General features: G+C 41.7%; 1 protein-coding gene across 4 annotated transcripts; it reads right to left on the bottom strand.

The window, feature by feature from the left end:
- Nucleotides 1-238: 238 nt before the first annotated feature.
- mapk9 (mitogen-activated protein kinase 9) lies at nucleotides 239-16,185 on the bottom strand. 4 transcript variants are annotated; one of them, XM_080848540.1, is made up of 13 exons: nucleotides 16,029-16,185; nucleotides 15,814-15,870; nucleotides 9,700-9,860; nucleotides 9,267-9,396; nucleotides 9,102-9,160; nucleotides 8,842-8,980; nucleotides 6,107-6,272; nucleotides 5,350-5,421; nucleotides 4,695-4,877; nucleotides 4,452-4,576; nucleotides 4,251-4,314; nucleotides 3,848-3,919; nucleotides 239-2,901 (listed from the first exon to the last, which is right to left on the bottom strand). In XM_080848540.1, the coding sequence occupies exons 3-13, from the start codon at nucleotides 9,813-9,815 to the stop codon at nucleotides 2,759-2,761; spliced, it is 1,269 nt and encodes a 422-aa protein (XP_080704666.1). In that variant the 5' UTR covers nucleotides 9,816-9,860; nucleotides 15,814-15,870; nucleotides 16,029-16,185; the 3' UTR covers nucleotides 239-2,758. The 4 variants fall into 4 exon arrangements, with proteins under 4 accessions (XP_080704666.1, XP_080704668.1, XP_080704669.1 ...); XM_080848542.1 differs by having other exon boundaries at nucleotides 239-2,898; XM_080848543.1 differs by having other exon boundaries at nucleotides 4,251-4,302.
- Between the last annotated feature and the right edge of the window lie 26 nt (nucleotides 16,186-16,211).

Raw genomic sequence — 16,211 nt, 5'->3', positions numbered from 1 at the left:
TAACTGCCACTCATTTTTAACACTAATAAAACTCAGTCACCAAAATATGATGCCTTGTGGAGATTTTATTTCATCATTATCAGTTAAATGTCAATTCTCCGTAACCATAATTACTCTTCTGGTCATAGATTTGTATATTTTGCATTAAACTTACTGTGGGATAATGTAAGGGTCTCAGTGTAGTCATGCATGGAGCCTCGGGCATTACATTACAATAATCCAAACAATTCAGCAATGATAGGGGGCAGCTGGTTTTGATGAACAATTTCATGATTATTGAGAAAAGTTGGGAGTGAAAAAAGATTTATACATTTTCAGACGAGGAAAGTTATTTCACAACAACAGTTTTAATGCAACACTAGTCTACATGATTCGACTAGATGTACAGGAATCAGTGAAAACAACACTCTCACTTCTTCTGAAATGTCATTCAATGTTCCGACTCTTTGACAGGGGTCTGGATTGTCAGACAGACAGGCAACACAGCTGCACTCAGATGCATTTCTCCCTCTCTTTGTGTGAAAATTAACACACTATGAAAAGCCCTTTCAAAACTGAGGCCCGTGCTCAGATCAGTTTACACTATGACACAAAACAGACATTTGACATCGGGGTTCATTAGTGAGATGTGGCAAGTGTGAACACTCAAAGACTACACAGAAAGACACGGAACAGACTTGGTAAACAATAGGCGCTGATGCACTATTGCCTGGTACTATACTTTTCATGCAAACAGTTGAAGAAAAAAAAAAACACATTCATACACAGACACACATCTACAGGAGATCCATGGCCTGATGTGAATGAATGGCGAGCAAGGTTATAATTTGACACAGAAATTATACTTAAAAAAAAGGTAAACTTGTCTGACTCAAAATAAAACCAATAAAATAAAACAGAAAACAGTCTTGTCCTCTTAATGAAACAGAAATCCATCACAAAGCCCTGGATGTGGCTATGCTGCTATACTCTGGTGAATTTTAAGCCAAATGCAACAATGTACAGCTTGTCAAATCTGAGTATTCTGCTGAAAACCTCGACTCCCAACACCCTGACGTATGGTAGAGGCTGTCCGTGACCATCTCTTTTCCTGTCATTTTCTGGCTGTCCCTTGAGTGCTCTCGCAATCTCAAATGAGCACCGTTGTTCCCAACCTTCAGATCATTTTCAAGTTTAAGAGTCCAGCAGTGGCCTGGACAAAATGTACGATATGTAACAATGAGAAGAGACAAAGTGACCATCAGCAGCCTACCAGTGACTCAAGGAGAGAGAGAGAGAGAGAGGGAGAGAGAAAGAAAGAGAGAGAGAGAGAAAGAGAGTATTCCTGAAGTACACTTGACAGGCCGTTTTTTTAAACAGGCAATGGGCCTGCTCTTTAGCAGTATATATACATAAAGGAGGATGTGTGATAGAAAGCATGAAAACACTAACTCTGTGGGGTGACCAAAAAAAAAGTGTGGTCAAACAGCAAATGTCTTTCAGGAGAACTGTGAGGACATGTAGTATTCAAAGAATACGAAGAGAAATGACAACTGACCCCTCTCTCCATAAACTGGCCCACCACTGCAACGACAGCGAGGTCTGCTAAGAAAGTGCTTGAAATGTACAGTGTCACTTTTGCTTGCGTGTCCCTTAGCTGGGTCTGTCTGAACATACTCTGTGCAAGCTCACTTTAAAACACTTCTGTGTGAATCCATGTTCACATCCCAATTCATCCGTTATCATTTCCGAATCTATATTTTGCTTCAAAATAAATGGAAATGTCTTTTTTTGTACAGTACTTATGCTTCTGCACACTCAGAGAAGCTATAAAACCATGTTTCCACAGCACAAGAAAAAAAAATTCAATACATTTACACATTTATATACCTATATACATAAACACAATCTAAAGGCTATACGCATGATATCCATTATCCTCAAGCCCTTGACAATGCAAACCATAAACATGGAGTACTTCTTCTATATACAAGGCAGGCACTACTGTTTTCTACATGTGTACAGGCATACTTAGTATGTTGCATTTAGAGCGTTAAGCCATTTGCAGTTAACATGCAGCTGGAAATTTTGAACACCACAGATGATCCCGATGGCATGAGCTCTAACGATTCTGTATGTATTGCATATACTATTAAGTAGCCTATTTGTTTCTGTGCTTCACTTGGGTGGCTGTTAACTGTACAGGGACTGTGATTTCATTAAAATAAACGGACAATATTACAATCATGATCAGTTAAAGATTACACTATGGCTATTCGAATGGAGCTGACACCAGGGGAAATGTGTCCAGGTGTTAAGGTGAAAATGCTTTAAAACCTAGGTCTGACTTATCATGGGAAAAGAGATAAAAAAAATAAAGGCATCGGTGCGTGATTTTAAAATAATTGCACAAAGGAAAAGAATCCAACGATGATTCTACGGAAGGCTGAGTGCACTGGTAGTTTTCATTTCTAAGGCAACACAACCTTAAAGCTTTTGACGTCTCAAATCATGTCGAGCTACAAGTGCTGCGAGTAGCGATCAATACAACACACTAAAATTAATCAAAACAGAACGCAACCAGCACCTCAGCCCTTCCACTGGAAGACAAAATGAAAACAAAAAAAAGTAAACCAACAGAAACATACATAAATTCTGTCTCAATCCTTTCAGTCCAAACCATGACATGGCACGCAGAGAAGGAGCCAAGGAGAAGGAGAGAGAGAGAGAGAGAGAGAGAGAAAAAGAGAGATGGAGATAGAGGAAGGGGTTCTCAGGGCTACTCCTCCAGCGTCTCTGTGAGGGTGTCGGCACAGCTGCTGTCCGTGTCAGAGGCGAGTGTCTGCTCCGTAGACATGGAGGAGATGTCGTTTATGGAGGACGACTGAGAGGCCGTGGCGCTGCTGTTCACCATGCCATCTACTGGAGAAGGAGAGGAGCGCCATTAGCACGGCCCACCACCCACACAAACACACACACAATCCAATCTGACAGATAGACATTTGTGAGACTTCCAGGAAGAGAAGTCATTCAGTGCGGTTACATGATGGCATAACCCCGATTTCGGCCAAAGCCCGACTTCTCTATCCATGGGGGGTTAACTGCGTTATGTCACGGTACATGGCAGTGACAAATCCAGATCTTGGCCTCGTCAGTTCAAATCAAATGTGGAATGTTTACAAGCGCTATCTGCTACCGTTGATTATACAGTAAATAAGTTGAAATGAAACAAAAACACATCACAGTTAAAGTTGTATTAGTTTTGATTGATTCACATCGATATGAATGGATTACATGACTAACAAGTGGTGGAAAAGTAATCTGAAAATATTTGTTCAGTGAATTAGCGCGTTCTGTCCAAAACAGTCGCAGTCAACGTTTCAGTTTTGTTTCAGTATTTCAAAGTGAATGAGAGGGAGCACAAGAACAGTGAGCGTCTAGCAGCGATTATCATATCATAGACATATATGATGCATGTATATATGTCTATGGGCAGGATCTCAAGCATGCGCAAAAGTTGTTGTTGTCCAGTTGTAATCTAGTTTCGAGAGTTACATGCACGCGTTGTCCGATTTCCAGTGTAATCCAATCACTTATCTGGGGGTGTAAATCGGATTTCAGTCGGACACAGGAAATCTAGATTTGGGGAGTTACATTAATTGGATCTTCGATAGAACCCCGACTACTCTCGGAAACTGGACACATGTAACCGCACTAACTGACTATGTAGTCACAGTGTGATAGCAAGCTGAAGTGATAGCTCTGTAAATGTAATTAGACAATGCAATTAGCCACGGACAAGCACAATAAGCAGAGCAAGCATTTTCTTACTTCCTACACTGGGAGCTGCATGGGTGTGATAACTCACCAGACCCTTCTTCTTTCTGTACCCCATTCTTGTTCCTCTCCTCCCAGTCCATCACTTCTATATAGATCAACTCTGCAAACAGAGAACCTTTCAGCCTTCCACAGCACAAACTACGCATATGACGGACAATACATTAGAGCTGAAATTAATCAAAACTGATAACAGGTTGCATATTTCCAGTCTAAATAACACCTATAACGTGGTTAAACACTGGTGAAAGAATGAAGGCATATTAATATATAGTATCAATGTATGCATGTACATGTATATTAATAAGCTCAAAGTAAAAGTAAGTGTTTTTGCTTGCTAATTTCTCTTGGTTTTACAATGTTTACATTGTACACTTAAAGAAGAAATCACCATCCATTTGTGCTGTTAATAACTGAATATTATATTACTTTACCTTTCCATTGTTCAATGGAATGTTCCCTTTCCTCCAACTGCTTGTCTGAAATCTGAGGGGGTGGCTAAACATATAGACACAAACAAACACAAACACAATCAAAAGTGCTTAGCAATTTGCTCGGAATCTGCACGGAATTGAACAACTCATTTCCAACACGACTGGCCCCTGAAAACAAAATGAGGAAACGAAGCAACTCACCGCATCTGCCTCGGCTGGGTCGTACCACACGTGGATGTAGGGGTGGTTCAAGGCGTCCTGCACCGAGATGCGGGACTCGGGGTCGATAACCAGCATCTTGGACAACAGGTCCCGGGCTTGGCTGGCTGCAGCAGGGAGAACAGAGAAGAGCCATCACCAAAATGCCCGCCAGCCCGTCCAAACGCTAGGAGCGCTGTTGTGACTATTCTATGGATAGACTGTTGGTATTACTGCAAGCCCTACTTTTGAGTTTGTCGTGCTCCGTTTCAGCTGGGAAGGCCCAGTCAGGGAAGAGCTCGCTGAAGCTGACTCCGGGATACTGAGGCTTGTTCATGACGTAGTTCCTCACAGTCTCCATCAGTCGGTTCATGAACTCGTGGGAGGGGGTGCCTAAAATCTCTATGACTTTATTCCACTGGTCGATATCTAAAGAGGATGGAGTTAAGGAGATGGACTAGAAAAGACAATATGATGGAATACGATTTTATTCTCTGTGGGACATCACCGGCATACAGACACACAAAGGAAAAGAATGAAAGACGGACAAATAAAATAGACATCCAGACAAGGCCAATCAGCCACTGATTCACATTTGACTTTTCTTATCTGTCCTTTCACATTTGGATTTGAATTTATCGATCTTGTCATTTAAGTTTCCATTTAGGGCGGCTGCAGACACACAGGCTCACTGTTCACTTGATATGGGAAAGGCCACCTTCGGCCTTCCGGGGAAGTTCCACATATGCCTGAATCACAAAAACCCATGAATGCAAAGAGAACGGTGCAGAAATAAACGGAGAATACGTGTACTTCCAGAAGATCTGGAATGCAAAGAGAACAGTGCAGAAATAAATGGAGAGTAAGTATATTTCCAGAAGAACTGGCCTGCAAAGGATACGGTCTGTGCCCTGGAAGATGACACTGCCTTTCACCATCTCTCCCATTATGCAGCCAACTGACCAGATATCCACTGCAAAGACAACAGAAATTTCAGCGGTTCACATTATACTACTGACTGAGTACTGATCTGCACCTACAGTCTAACACATTAAGTTTTTTACACAAAGCTTGTGCGTAACTAGCAGTAAGATTGATACTTATTGCATACATTAAATAAGAGGAAAGCACAAATTACTCTCAATCTCTCCTTTTCCTTTTCTTTACATCAGTCTAAAAAAACCACCCAAAGATGTAGCCACTACATTTACCAGAAGGGGACCAATTTACTAGACATACTACCAGCTAACATACTCCTATTTACATAATCTATTTACTATCTGCAATGGGGGATGCAAGACAGGCCATATATAAAGACAGAACCTGTACAGGCTTACCTCTACAGCAACACTATCTACCAGGCTACCCTTTCCACTGAAAAATCTGTGCAGGGAAAGAGCCCTTTATCACTGTGGATGTCAATCTAATGAAAAGGGAGAGCACCTCTAGTGGGTCTCAGTACTATATCAACATTTGACATCTGATACCATTACCAACAGTATGACATCAATTCCCATAAGCACACTGTCAGCAACTGTCAAGACAAATTAAAGGATAGAATAGGACAAGAATGATGTGCTTGGGGTATGATAGTGAAGCATGAGTCTGTAATATCATACAGAGTGCTGGTGTGGTGGTGACGCACAAGGCTGGCGTACCGTTCTCTTTGTACTTCATGCCCAGGATGACCTCTGGGGCTCGGTAGTATCTGGTCACCACGTACGGAGTCATCATGAAGTTGGTGCAGGCGGTCCTGGCGAGCCCGAAGTCTAAAATCTTTAAAGTGCAGTCGGACTTCACCACTATATTGCTGGGTTTCAGGTCCTGTGGGCAAAAGGGAGGAGTAGTTGATGCTAATAATGACAATGCTCGAAGATTTGATGCTCAGGCCTTTAGTTGGGACATTTGGGACAGTTTGAGTGCACATCCAGAAAGGTCTGTTAGAGTAGTTTACTCACAGCCACTATTCATTCGTATCATGAAATAAGTCAGAAAAACAAAAGCAATCAGCATTCCCTATGGCTCAAACTCTGCCAGTAGGACCTATCAGTTTAATATAAATATATTATTTAGTGCTGTCAAACGATTAAAATATTTAATCGCGATTAATCGCATTTTTGTCATAGTTAACTCAAAATGAATCGCGATTAAACGCAAATGTATTAATCGCTAATTTTTATCTATTCTTAATGTCCCTTCAATCTTTTTTTTTTCTTCTAATGCTCTTATCAACATGGAGAAGTGGATTGGCTTGCTTTATGCAATGTTTCATTTTATTGAAAAACAACATTGCCAAACAGGGCGGTACAAAATAAAATTATAAAATGCACATTTCAGATAAACAAGGACTCAGCCTATAGTGCAGTTAAACCATGGCTTAACCCATTGGCGCCGGATGCTGCGTAGCGCAGCATAGGCTTTCCTGCCGGTTGCTGCGTAGCGCAGCATAGGCTTTCCTGCCGGTTGCTGCGTAGCGCAGCATTTTGTACACGTGCTGTTTTCATGACGAATGCAGCGTATAACTCACTCTGGTTGGTTAAAATTACACATGGGATGGGTCTTAAGGCTTTGCTAAAGATCAGATGACCACCAAACTGAACTTTGGTTGGCTGAAAATCACGTCAATCAATCAGATAGCCACGCGATATTCTGTGCTTGTTTTCAGTGATACCATGCTGGCTAGCGAGAAGTACCAGTGAAGAAGTAGCAGTGAACATGGAGTATTTTGATAGCGATGTCAGTGATTTCGACATAGATTTTGAAGGATTTGAGTCTGAGAGGGAGAAGGATAATGACTTTGTGTCAGAGGATCCATTAGATACGGCACAGGAGTGGGATTTTGTGGGCACGGAAGGAGAGGAGGAGGGATTCCAGGTGGACTGGACAACCGGCAATGATCTGGATCTGGTAATTATTTATGTTTTGTTTTCTTGTGCGATCTTCCGAGTTCTCTTCTCTTAGAAAACGGAATGGGCAGTAATGATAGTGGTGCTATAGCGATTACTAATGGTGATGATGGTTGATAATATATACATGCAATAATGTTAGTTATAGATACAATAATGGCATAATGAATAAATAGCATTTACATTTAGCAGACGTTTTTGTCCAAAGATTTTAGATAAGAAAAATAACGTGGAGAACTGTATAGCATAATACATCATAATGAATAGTAATACAATTATGAATAAATATAAATACTATAAATAACATTGATGGAACTGGAAATATACTATTCTGTTAGTGTAGCTTTATTGTGTATCCAACTTGAATGTGTACTCCCTGTCTGTGCCTCAAAGAGACCTGAACAATTGGCATATGAACACCTATAACCCCTATACCCTATAGACAGTCTAGTAGGCCATTGTCTTAGCACCAGCTGAGAGGGTGGGTCTCATAATAATACAATGATTGAATGCTTTGCCATACGTTTTTACAGATATCTCCATCTCCAGGATAACGTTGACCCCGCCATGGCTTCATGCTCCATGTGAACTGCGAGGCCAGCTCCACCCCAGGATGTCTCCATCCCTCTCCTCTCCATCCCTCTCCGCTCCTCCCTCCCCATTTCTCTTCCCCCCTCCCTCCCCCTCTTCCCCTCCCTCATAATGTTTGCATACTTGAAAATTGTATTTATTGTATTTTATATCATTGATTTATATTGTTTTTGTGTGTTTGAGAGTTTTTTACAAATGTTATTGTTGTTTGTGTGCTCAGGGAGCAGGTTTTAATAAAACCTGCAGTTCTTACCTTCACAATGCATCTTATTTCATGTTTCTAAGTGCTACAGAGGCTTAGATATTAAGGTTTTTGTAGACGTTGACAATTCTTACTGTTTTCTCAGAAAACCCTCAGGAAATGAGGTACTTTCTCATAGAATAGCATAGGATTTAACAGGCGTTTTTAGCAGGCGTTTTAGGCAGAAATGGGTTAATATTTTCTTTTTTTCAAGTTTGCTGTGAACATAGAAGTCAGGCCTCTTATTTCAAAAACAATGAACCGTAACAGTTAGGTTACCAATAAAAGGTAAGCCTACTACTTCTGTGCTTTCAGCCAGCTGCCTGTTGACATTTTCAGACAACAGAGAAGCTTGCTTTTTTTGCACAACACAACTTTAAACTTTCTATTCAGAAGCTTTTTATCATCCATTTCGCCGTATCGCGCTCACCATTCACTCAAACGTAACGTGAGCCTACAACACAGTTTGGGAGAGCAAAAAGAAAGTTAATCTTTTTTTTTTTTTTTTTTTTTTTTACATCGCGCGATAAAATAATTAACGGCGTTAAAATGGGCTTGCGTTAACGCCATTAATAACGCGTTAAACTGACAGCATTAATATTATTCTCTAAAGAAAACATGATACAAGTTTACACCAATACACAATGGTGCTGACCCTGTGGATGATGCCTGCAGAGTGCAGATGTCGGATGCCACAGAGGATCTGGTAGAGCAGATAGGACATCCTCTCATGGTCCAGGTCCATGTGGATCACCTGACACAGGCTCGCATCCATCAGCTCCATCACTAGGTACCTGTGAGGTATACATTATGGTAACTGAAGAGTAGTCATCCTGTGGTCCTAAATCCAGAGGTTTAATTAAAGTCTCCCAACAGAGTAGTGAAAGAGTTATCAAACACAAGAGCAAGACTTACAAATCTTGAAACTCCTCCAGTGATTTTTGCGGTGTGAACACATTCAGCAACCGTATGATCTGCAGAGAAGATGGAGAGGTGTGGTTGTTAGTGGCTGGTGACACGGTTCGCTCAACTCGGTGGATGACGGCCTTACAGTGAGTGCCATACAGGAGAGTAACGCACATTTTTGTGGTTGACACACTTGAGGAGCACCAGCTCCCTGTAAGCCCGCTTGGCGTGGGTCTGGTTTTGAAACGGGCGGCTGAGTTTCTTCACTGCTACCGGGATCCCAAGGACATTGTCCAGAGCTGAGCTGAGGTCAGCAGGGAAGTAAACAGGACAGAGATGATCAACATACACACATTCCATGCCCAAAACACCAACATTATCTGCTGTAACAGAGTGAGGGTCAGTACGACTGATCCTTCTACAGACACGCTTAGCGTTTTACTTTTCATGTGACTTACAATGAAATGGGCTGACAGTGCACAACTTGTCCCATTTCTTGTCGTTAAAACGAAGTATTTTGGTGGGTTAAAAATACAATACACGTGACCTGGCCTAAGCTCTGTGGGTTGTGACCTACGCTAATGAGTTCTCCAGACGGCACACTCACCAGACGATGCCCTGGGCCCCGGAGCCAATGGCTCTGAGCTGCTGGTACCTCCTCAACACGGTGAAGGTGGAGTCACCCACCTGCTGGCTGTAAAAGTGCCCCTCCCCCTCAGTCATGGCTCCTCCTCCTCCTCCGCAAGGGCGTGGCTAAATGGGTCAGTCCTGAAAAAGACAAGGGAGGCAAAGAGTCATATTATATAAACTGACATGGCAATCATCTGTCCGATGTCTGTTCAGCAGAGACTTAACTGAAACTGCCTATGAATAACAGCATACTGGCATTACCTCAACACCAGACTTATTTTGTCATTTACTGTGATAAGTAGATCCATTACACCCCAATCATGATGTATTTCCTAGCCTATGCTGGGGAAGATTGGCAAATTCAATTTAAATTTAAATTTTAACTGAGGGGCTGGGAAAAATGCAAGCTCAGAAAACAGGGGGGGAGATGTTTGTTATGATGACAGCATTCTAAGTCGGAGAGGAGAGTCCGACACGTTCCGAGACCCTTTCAGCTTCAGCCATCTGCTTTATTTCTAGTGACGGAGACTTCAGCTTGTCCATTACTAAATGTCGCTAAATCTATTCCAGTCAGTTAATAGTGTGACTGATATGGACACTGAGACAAGAGCATCAGTGAGATGATGATCCTCCTTTCTGACACTGGAGGTCCATACTATACTTTGTGACACACACTGGCATAGCTCAGTTTTATGCCTTAAATTCTTTGACAAAACATAAATGACACTGACTGTCCCAACACCATGAATACATACAATACCATGATTATCAAAATATTCCATAAATTTGACTTGAGCGTACAAAAGAGAGGAATTGATGAGGTAAATACGTAAGACATTAGATGTACAGTACAGATGGCTCATTGACTACACTTACAGTTAGGTCCATAAATATTTGGACATTGACACCATTTTTATCATTTTGGCTCTGTACACCCCCACAAAAACATTAGATGTAGCCAAATCAACTTTTTGGTACATTCTTGGTACATTCTTATTCTTAAGAAAAGGACGTACTGGTGGGCTCAGCAATGTTATTATGTTATATATTATGTTATGTTAGTGCTGAAAACAAAGAAAAAAGCCAGAAGTCTCCACAGTGTCCCATCAGCCCAGGTGTCTTCTATGGTTGGCCTACACAAACCCTGTAGGCTCAGAGAACTGTACAGGCTAAAATACTATTAAAAATACTATCGGTATCACTTTCGTACCAACTTGTACTTGTACTTCTCCCTAAACGGTCCAGCACTTCACCCCTTTCTCAGAATTTACAGTTCCCTCCTCGCCAGCGAAAACTATTTGTTTCCCAAGGGCACTTCTCCTGCTCTCCAACAGACCTGCTCACTGAAGAGATTGCTCAACTATGCATTAAGCTTCCTCTCGGTAAAGCTGTGTCTGTTGCACTGACCAAAAGATTCAAGCCTTTAGGTCAAATGTTGTCAAAAAATGCCCTATGGAATAAAATCCTGACAACCAGTGAAAGCATTACATTTCTGATGGGTATAAATGGATGTGGCCAAGCGTTGTTTAGGCCATAAAGAGCCTTGTATTATTATTTTGTTAGGGTAAGATGTCCTGGAGCCCATTTCATCTGATCTGGGGAGAGATAAACCTAATCATGTTATACAGTGCTCAATAATCCAATATCTTAATGGACCATACTTCTCTGGCCACAAGCAGCACATGAAGGCATTAGATTAAGGACACACGAATCCAGGCCTGCCAGTGAATCAATAGACTAGCGAGCCACATGAATAATCACTGGAAAGCAGAAAATACTGAGCTGCAAGTACATCTGCACACTGACTCAAACCAATGCAAACATTTATACCAGAGGGGATAGCCAAACTGTCTAATCTACAATCCTTAAAGTTACTGTATTTAAACTTGACCGGCTGTACACTAACAGGCAAAGCAGATTGGGGGACCCCTGTACCCTGTAGGTCTTCATTTAAGCACTCAAGCTTTTGAGCTAGCTGATAGTATAACCATTAATGATAACCGATGGTCTTGCTACTAAGCTACTTGTTGCTGCCAGCTCCAGGAAAGCCATGCTAACTTGGGATGCGTTCGTACATTCGCTCTATACAATCAGAGCGTTCCATTTTCCTCACAAATTAACAGACACTTTAACTGTCATTATTTTAGCAATTTATAGCACCACTCCTGACAGTGTGGACTTATGTCCCTGGCAGCACATTGCTTTGCTTTGCTGTTTTCACTAAAATTACTCACTAGTGCCTCCTGAGGTACAAAGTGGTATTATAAGAGAGGACAGTGCACGCTTACTTGAGTAGATATCTAGGGCAGTGGTTCTCAACCTTTTTTCAGTATTGTACCCCCTGTGAAATATTTTTTCAGCCAAGTACCCCCTAACCAGCGCAAAGCATTTTTGATTGAAATTTTTTTTATACACAGCGCTATGCCATCATTGTCTGATTTATTAAACTGTCAGCACTGAAGATTGAACATTGAATATTGTTGTATTGAACTGAGTGCGTTTGCAATTACATTTTAGTAAGAAACTTGTGCTTGTGCTTCGCTGAAAATCTTTGTCAGTCTTGGTGGCAAGGAGGCAACTGCTGAGATCAAGCTCTTCTCCAGGCACAGTCTGTTTCTCTGCTTTGTTTTGATCACAGTCATTCCAGAGGAGGAGGCCTCACATAAATATGTGGAGACAAAGAGTAGTAGCTGCTCCAAAGCTTTCTCTCCCAGGTCAGGGTGCTCCTGCTTCACACACATCCAAAACTGTGTGAGTGTGGATGTGGCAAACTTCATCTGGAGTCCACGGTCAGATGACACTTCCATGAGTGTTTCCTGATTAGTGACAGAGCTTCCACATGCTTCGGACAAGAGAAATGGGGTTTTCACCCAATCCAGCTGTGTAGATTTCTCCTCCATGTCAGGAAAGTAGGAAATTGAAAATTAAAAAATGTAATCAAATTGGTCTAATGTCCCACGATGACCAACTGGACTGGAGCTCTGTCCACATTCCCACTAGAGAGAAAATCATCCATCTGCACCAAAGCAGGTAAAATCCCCCTGTGCAGAGGCTCTTCTCCACAGCTCTGCTTTCTTCAGGAAGCCTCCCACCTTGTCATACAGGTTTAAAATGCTGATGTCCTTTCCCTGCAGACATATTCAGTTCGTTCAGTTTGCTGAATATATCTGCCAGATAGCACATATTTGCAAGCCAGTCTGTGTGGCATTGGGGGATCTGTGCTCAATCAGAAAGGTCTGTACTTCAGATCGTAATTCCAACAGCCGTTTGAGTATTCTCCCTCGAGAGAGCCAACGCACTTCTGTGTGCAGCAGCAGTTGTGTGTGTTCAGCTCCCATGTTTTTGCGGGAAAAAATCGCGCTTATTATACAGTTACTTGCCAAAACGATAGAAGACATTCCTCCAGAATACCTCTTTTGAATGAGTTTGTTGCCATTTCGTGATTTCCGCTAAGAAAAAATAGTTCTGCACGCAAATGCTGAGCAATCCACCTTCTGACTTCAAGTTTCAATGACCTTCCGTTAGGTTTACTACGTTAACTACGTTACTTGCGGAATGATATGCAAGGTGAATTAGAAGCAAAAAACCCGTTGCCAATGACAGCGGTGATAAACTTTCCGCAGCAGTTAATATCTAGGAATTACAAACCTGCGAACGCAGACATTTAACCCACATATGGCCCATACAAATCAACGTACATTTTGGAACATTCTGAAGAGCCGTATAATAAGTATTTTTAAATGATTTTTGAATGGAGGCTTATTTTAAATATATCTTTTTAAAAATCTCAAGTACCCCCTGGACTACCTTCACGTACCCCCAGGGGTACGCGGACCCCCGGTTGAGAACCACTGATCTAGGGAATACATTGTATAGGCGTTTCAGACCTAATGTCACATTCTGCTGCTATTTCTAATTCATTTCCGATTCTTTTCAACTAAAACCCTTATATATAGCACCTTTAAACATATCTGAACATTGGACTAGTGCCAGATCATAGTTAGATAAAATCACACTTATGGGCACATTACCTACACCTTATTGTACAGGTTAGGCTACATGTTACCCGTCTGATTTCATAACCACATATTTTTGAATTCCCAGTATGACACAAACAAAGATAAAACTTGAAGGTTAAAGTAAGGTAAACGAACCACTGCATCCATTTAACTGCCTGTTTTTAACGGCATGGGTCAGCACCTGCATAAACAAAAGACCCTGAATACTCACTATGCACCTTGTAATGTTGCCCTTACTACATAATCATTCACATTCGGGATGACAAAGGGTAACCTTGGGTGGTAAAGACACTTTACACGCCACACATTCCACGCCATGATGTTTACTCCAGCTCAGACTAAGCTGAGAGAGCCAGGGGAGGGAACAAATTCATATGGGAGAAATAAGCTAGGTCAAGATCAGCATTCCTCTGATCCATCAGGACACCAAGATCACTGTGAAACACTGTCATGCTGTCCCCCATTTGCAGCAGTGCTAAATCACAGTGATAAATTCTGGCTGTGCTTGTACTGATTGCTCGGAAGGTAGCAGACAACTGCAGGCCATTTCCACATGAAGTCTGTGTCTGCTTGAATGTGGAATGTTTCAAGGCTATCCTTTCATTCTTTCTGAATGGAGCATAAGCATGTTTCTTGTGCACCTTGCCTGATAGGGCATGGCAACAGCCAGTCTGATAACAGAAATCCACCCAGCAGACGTCTACGGTACGTTAGTCTGTCCAAGTAAGTGCTAAGGCACATATTTAAAGAAATACAGGCAAAATTAGTTTGTGAGATTTAAAACATCAATCCACAACGGACAGTCATGAACAACGATACAAACACAGAGCAATGTGACTCTGTGGTAGAGGGCAGACGCAGGCAGTGGTATGTCAAGAGCCCCATGGCATGCAGATAGTCTGGTGACCCAGAAAGGCCGGCATGATCCCCAGCAATGGGCAGCAGCTGAATCGGCCCACTACTTCATCCCATATAACCGATATGACTTCTTGTGAACAGATCAAATGTATTTTATGATCTATGATTAAACAGGGCTCCACATTCAATGTCTCAAATTTACGGTCAACGATTAAATGACGCCTTCTGCTACCAGGGCTCATATTCACTTTATGACCTATGATTAAACATGACTTCACATGCAACATCAATGGGAAATCATATGACACCAGGGTCAGAGTGATTGAGGGGTCAACTACAGAAAATGAGGAGATGGACCTTCTTTCTCTATGTCACACTCACACAGACTATACAACATCAATGGGAAATCATATGACACCAGGGTCAGAATGATTGAGGGGTCAACTACAGAAAATGAGGAGATGGACCATCTTTCTCTATGTCACACTCACACAGACTATATATACAACTTAAAACGTCCTTTAACTGTATCGTTTCTTCATTATTAAAGACTAGATTACACACGAAATGTCCACTTACTGCATTTAATAGGGGAAAACTTCTCTTTTGAGTGTCTCATCCATATGATTAACCTGTAACTCTACTGGCAGGCATGTGTAGATACTTAAACATGCTATCCATCTTAACTAACAACCTGATTAGTAATCTCACATCTATCCACACAGATGTAATACGCAAGGGATACCAGATAACTAATTACTAATCCTACCTGTCTGATAACCTCACTTTGCACTAACCACTGACGTACCTTTCCTTGAATAACTATTTGAGGAACTTAAAAGAACTGGGTAGCACTGACACACGTAAGCTTCCAAGTAACTCTGTCAATGCAATTAACAGCAATACAAATGTTATCACACATGCTCCAGGATCCAGACAAGCTAGCACTTGTATGGTAACGTCAAAGGTATAATCGCGGGCTAGGGCAGGCACAAGACAGAAGAACCATACTTTTCTGGTCTACCGTTACTCTCGTTCGTATGAAAAGGTTGACTAACTCACAGTTTTTCTATTTAAGTTAAGGGCACAGTTACAAAAACAACATTCCAAAACCATAACTCATGGTATACCATCACGACACGTTAAAAAAGAGCCATGCTAGCTAACGTTACAGAGAAGAGGCCAGAGAACTCCAAAAGCTAATGTTAACCTACCAATGCAGACAGCTAGCTGTGCTGGGCGTACAGGGCAGCAATTCCTTGGTGTCAAAGCTAAGGGAACGTGGTAAACGCCAGACGGTAAATTAGTTCAAATCTGTCAGATTCACTGAGGTTAAGTAGACTGAAAAGATGTTTTAAAAAACAGTCGTACAATCTTATGCACAGCTGTCGGGATGAAATGTGTTAACGTTAGCTATCTTGCCGCTTACCTTCTCTCCTCTATCTCCCCAGTTTTCTCCCATGCATACACTAGCTAGCTACTCCAAATTGCGGAAGTATAGCCGCTTATTCTACGTCTACATAAAACGACACTTTTCTAATGGAACAGTGAATGAAAAACACTTTCAGAATAGGTTTTCGTCTGGCGGCTTTCAAAATAGTCCATCGATGTC

The sequence above is a fragment of the Sprattus sprattus genome (genome assembly GCF_963457725.1).
Source record: "Sprattus sprattus genome assembly, chromosome: 1".
NCBI classification, from domain to species: Eukaryota; Metazoa; Chordata; class Actinopteri; order Clupeiformes; family Clupeidae; genus Sprattus; species Sprattus sprattus.
This window is presented reverse-complemented; position numbering and strand designations above follow the sequence as displayed.

What these genes read in the sequence shown, in the direction of transcription:
- mapk9 (XM_080848540.1), bottom strand. Translation starts at nt 9,815, where the DNA reads ATGACTGAGGGGGAGGGGCACTTTTACAGCCAGCAGGTGGGTGACTCC. An exon ending in AGTGTGTCAACCACAAAAAT is followed by an intron (nt 9,161 to 9,266) that starts GTGCGTTACTCT and finishes TCTTCTCTGCAG; the next exon opens with ATCATACGGTTGCTGAATGT. An exon ending in GGAGCACGACAAACTCAAAA is followed by an intron (nt 4,577 to 4,694) that starts GTAGGGCTTGCA and finishes TCCCTGCTGCAG; the next exon opens with CCAGCCAAGCCCGGGACCTG.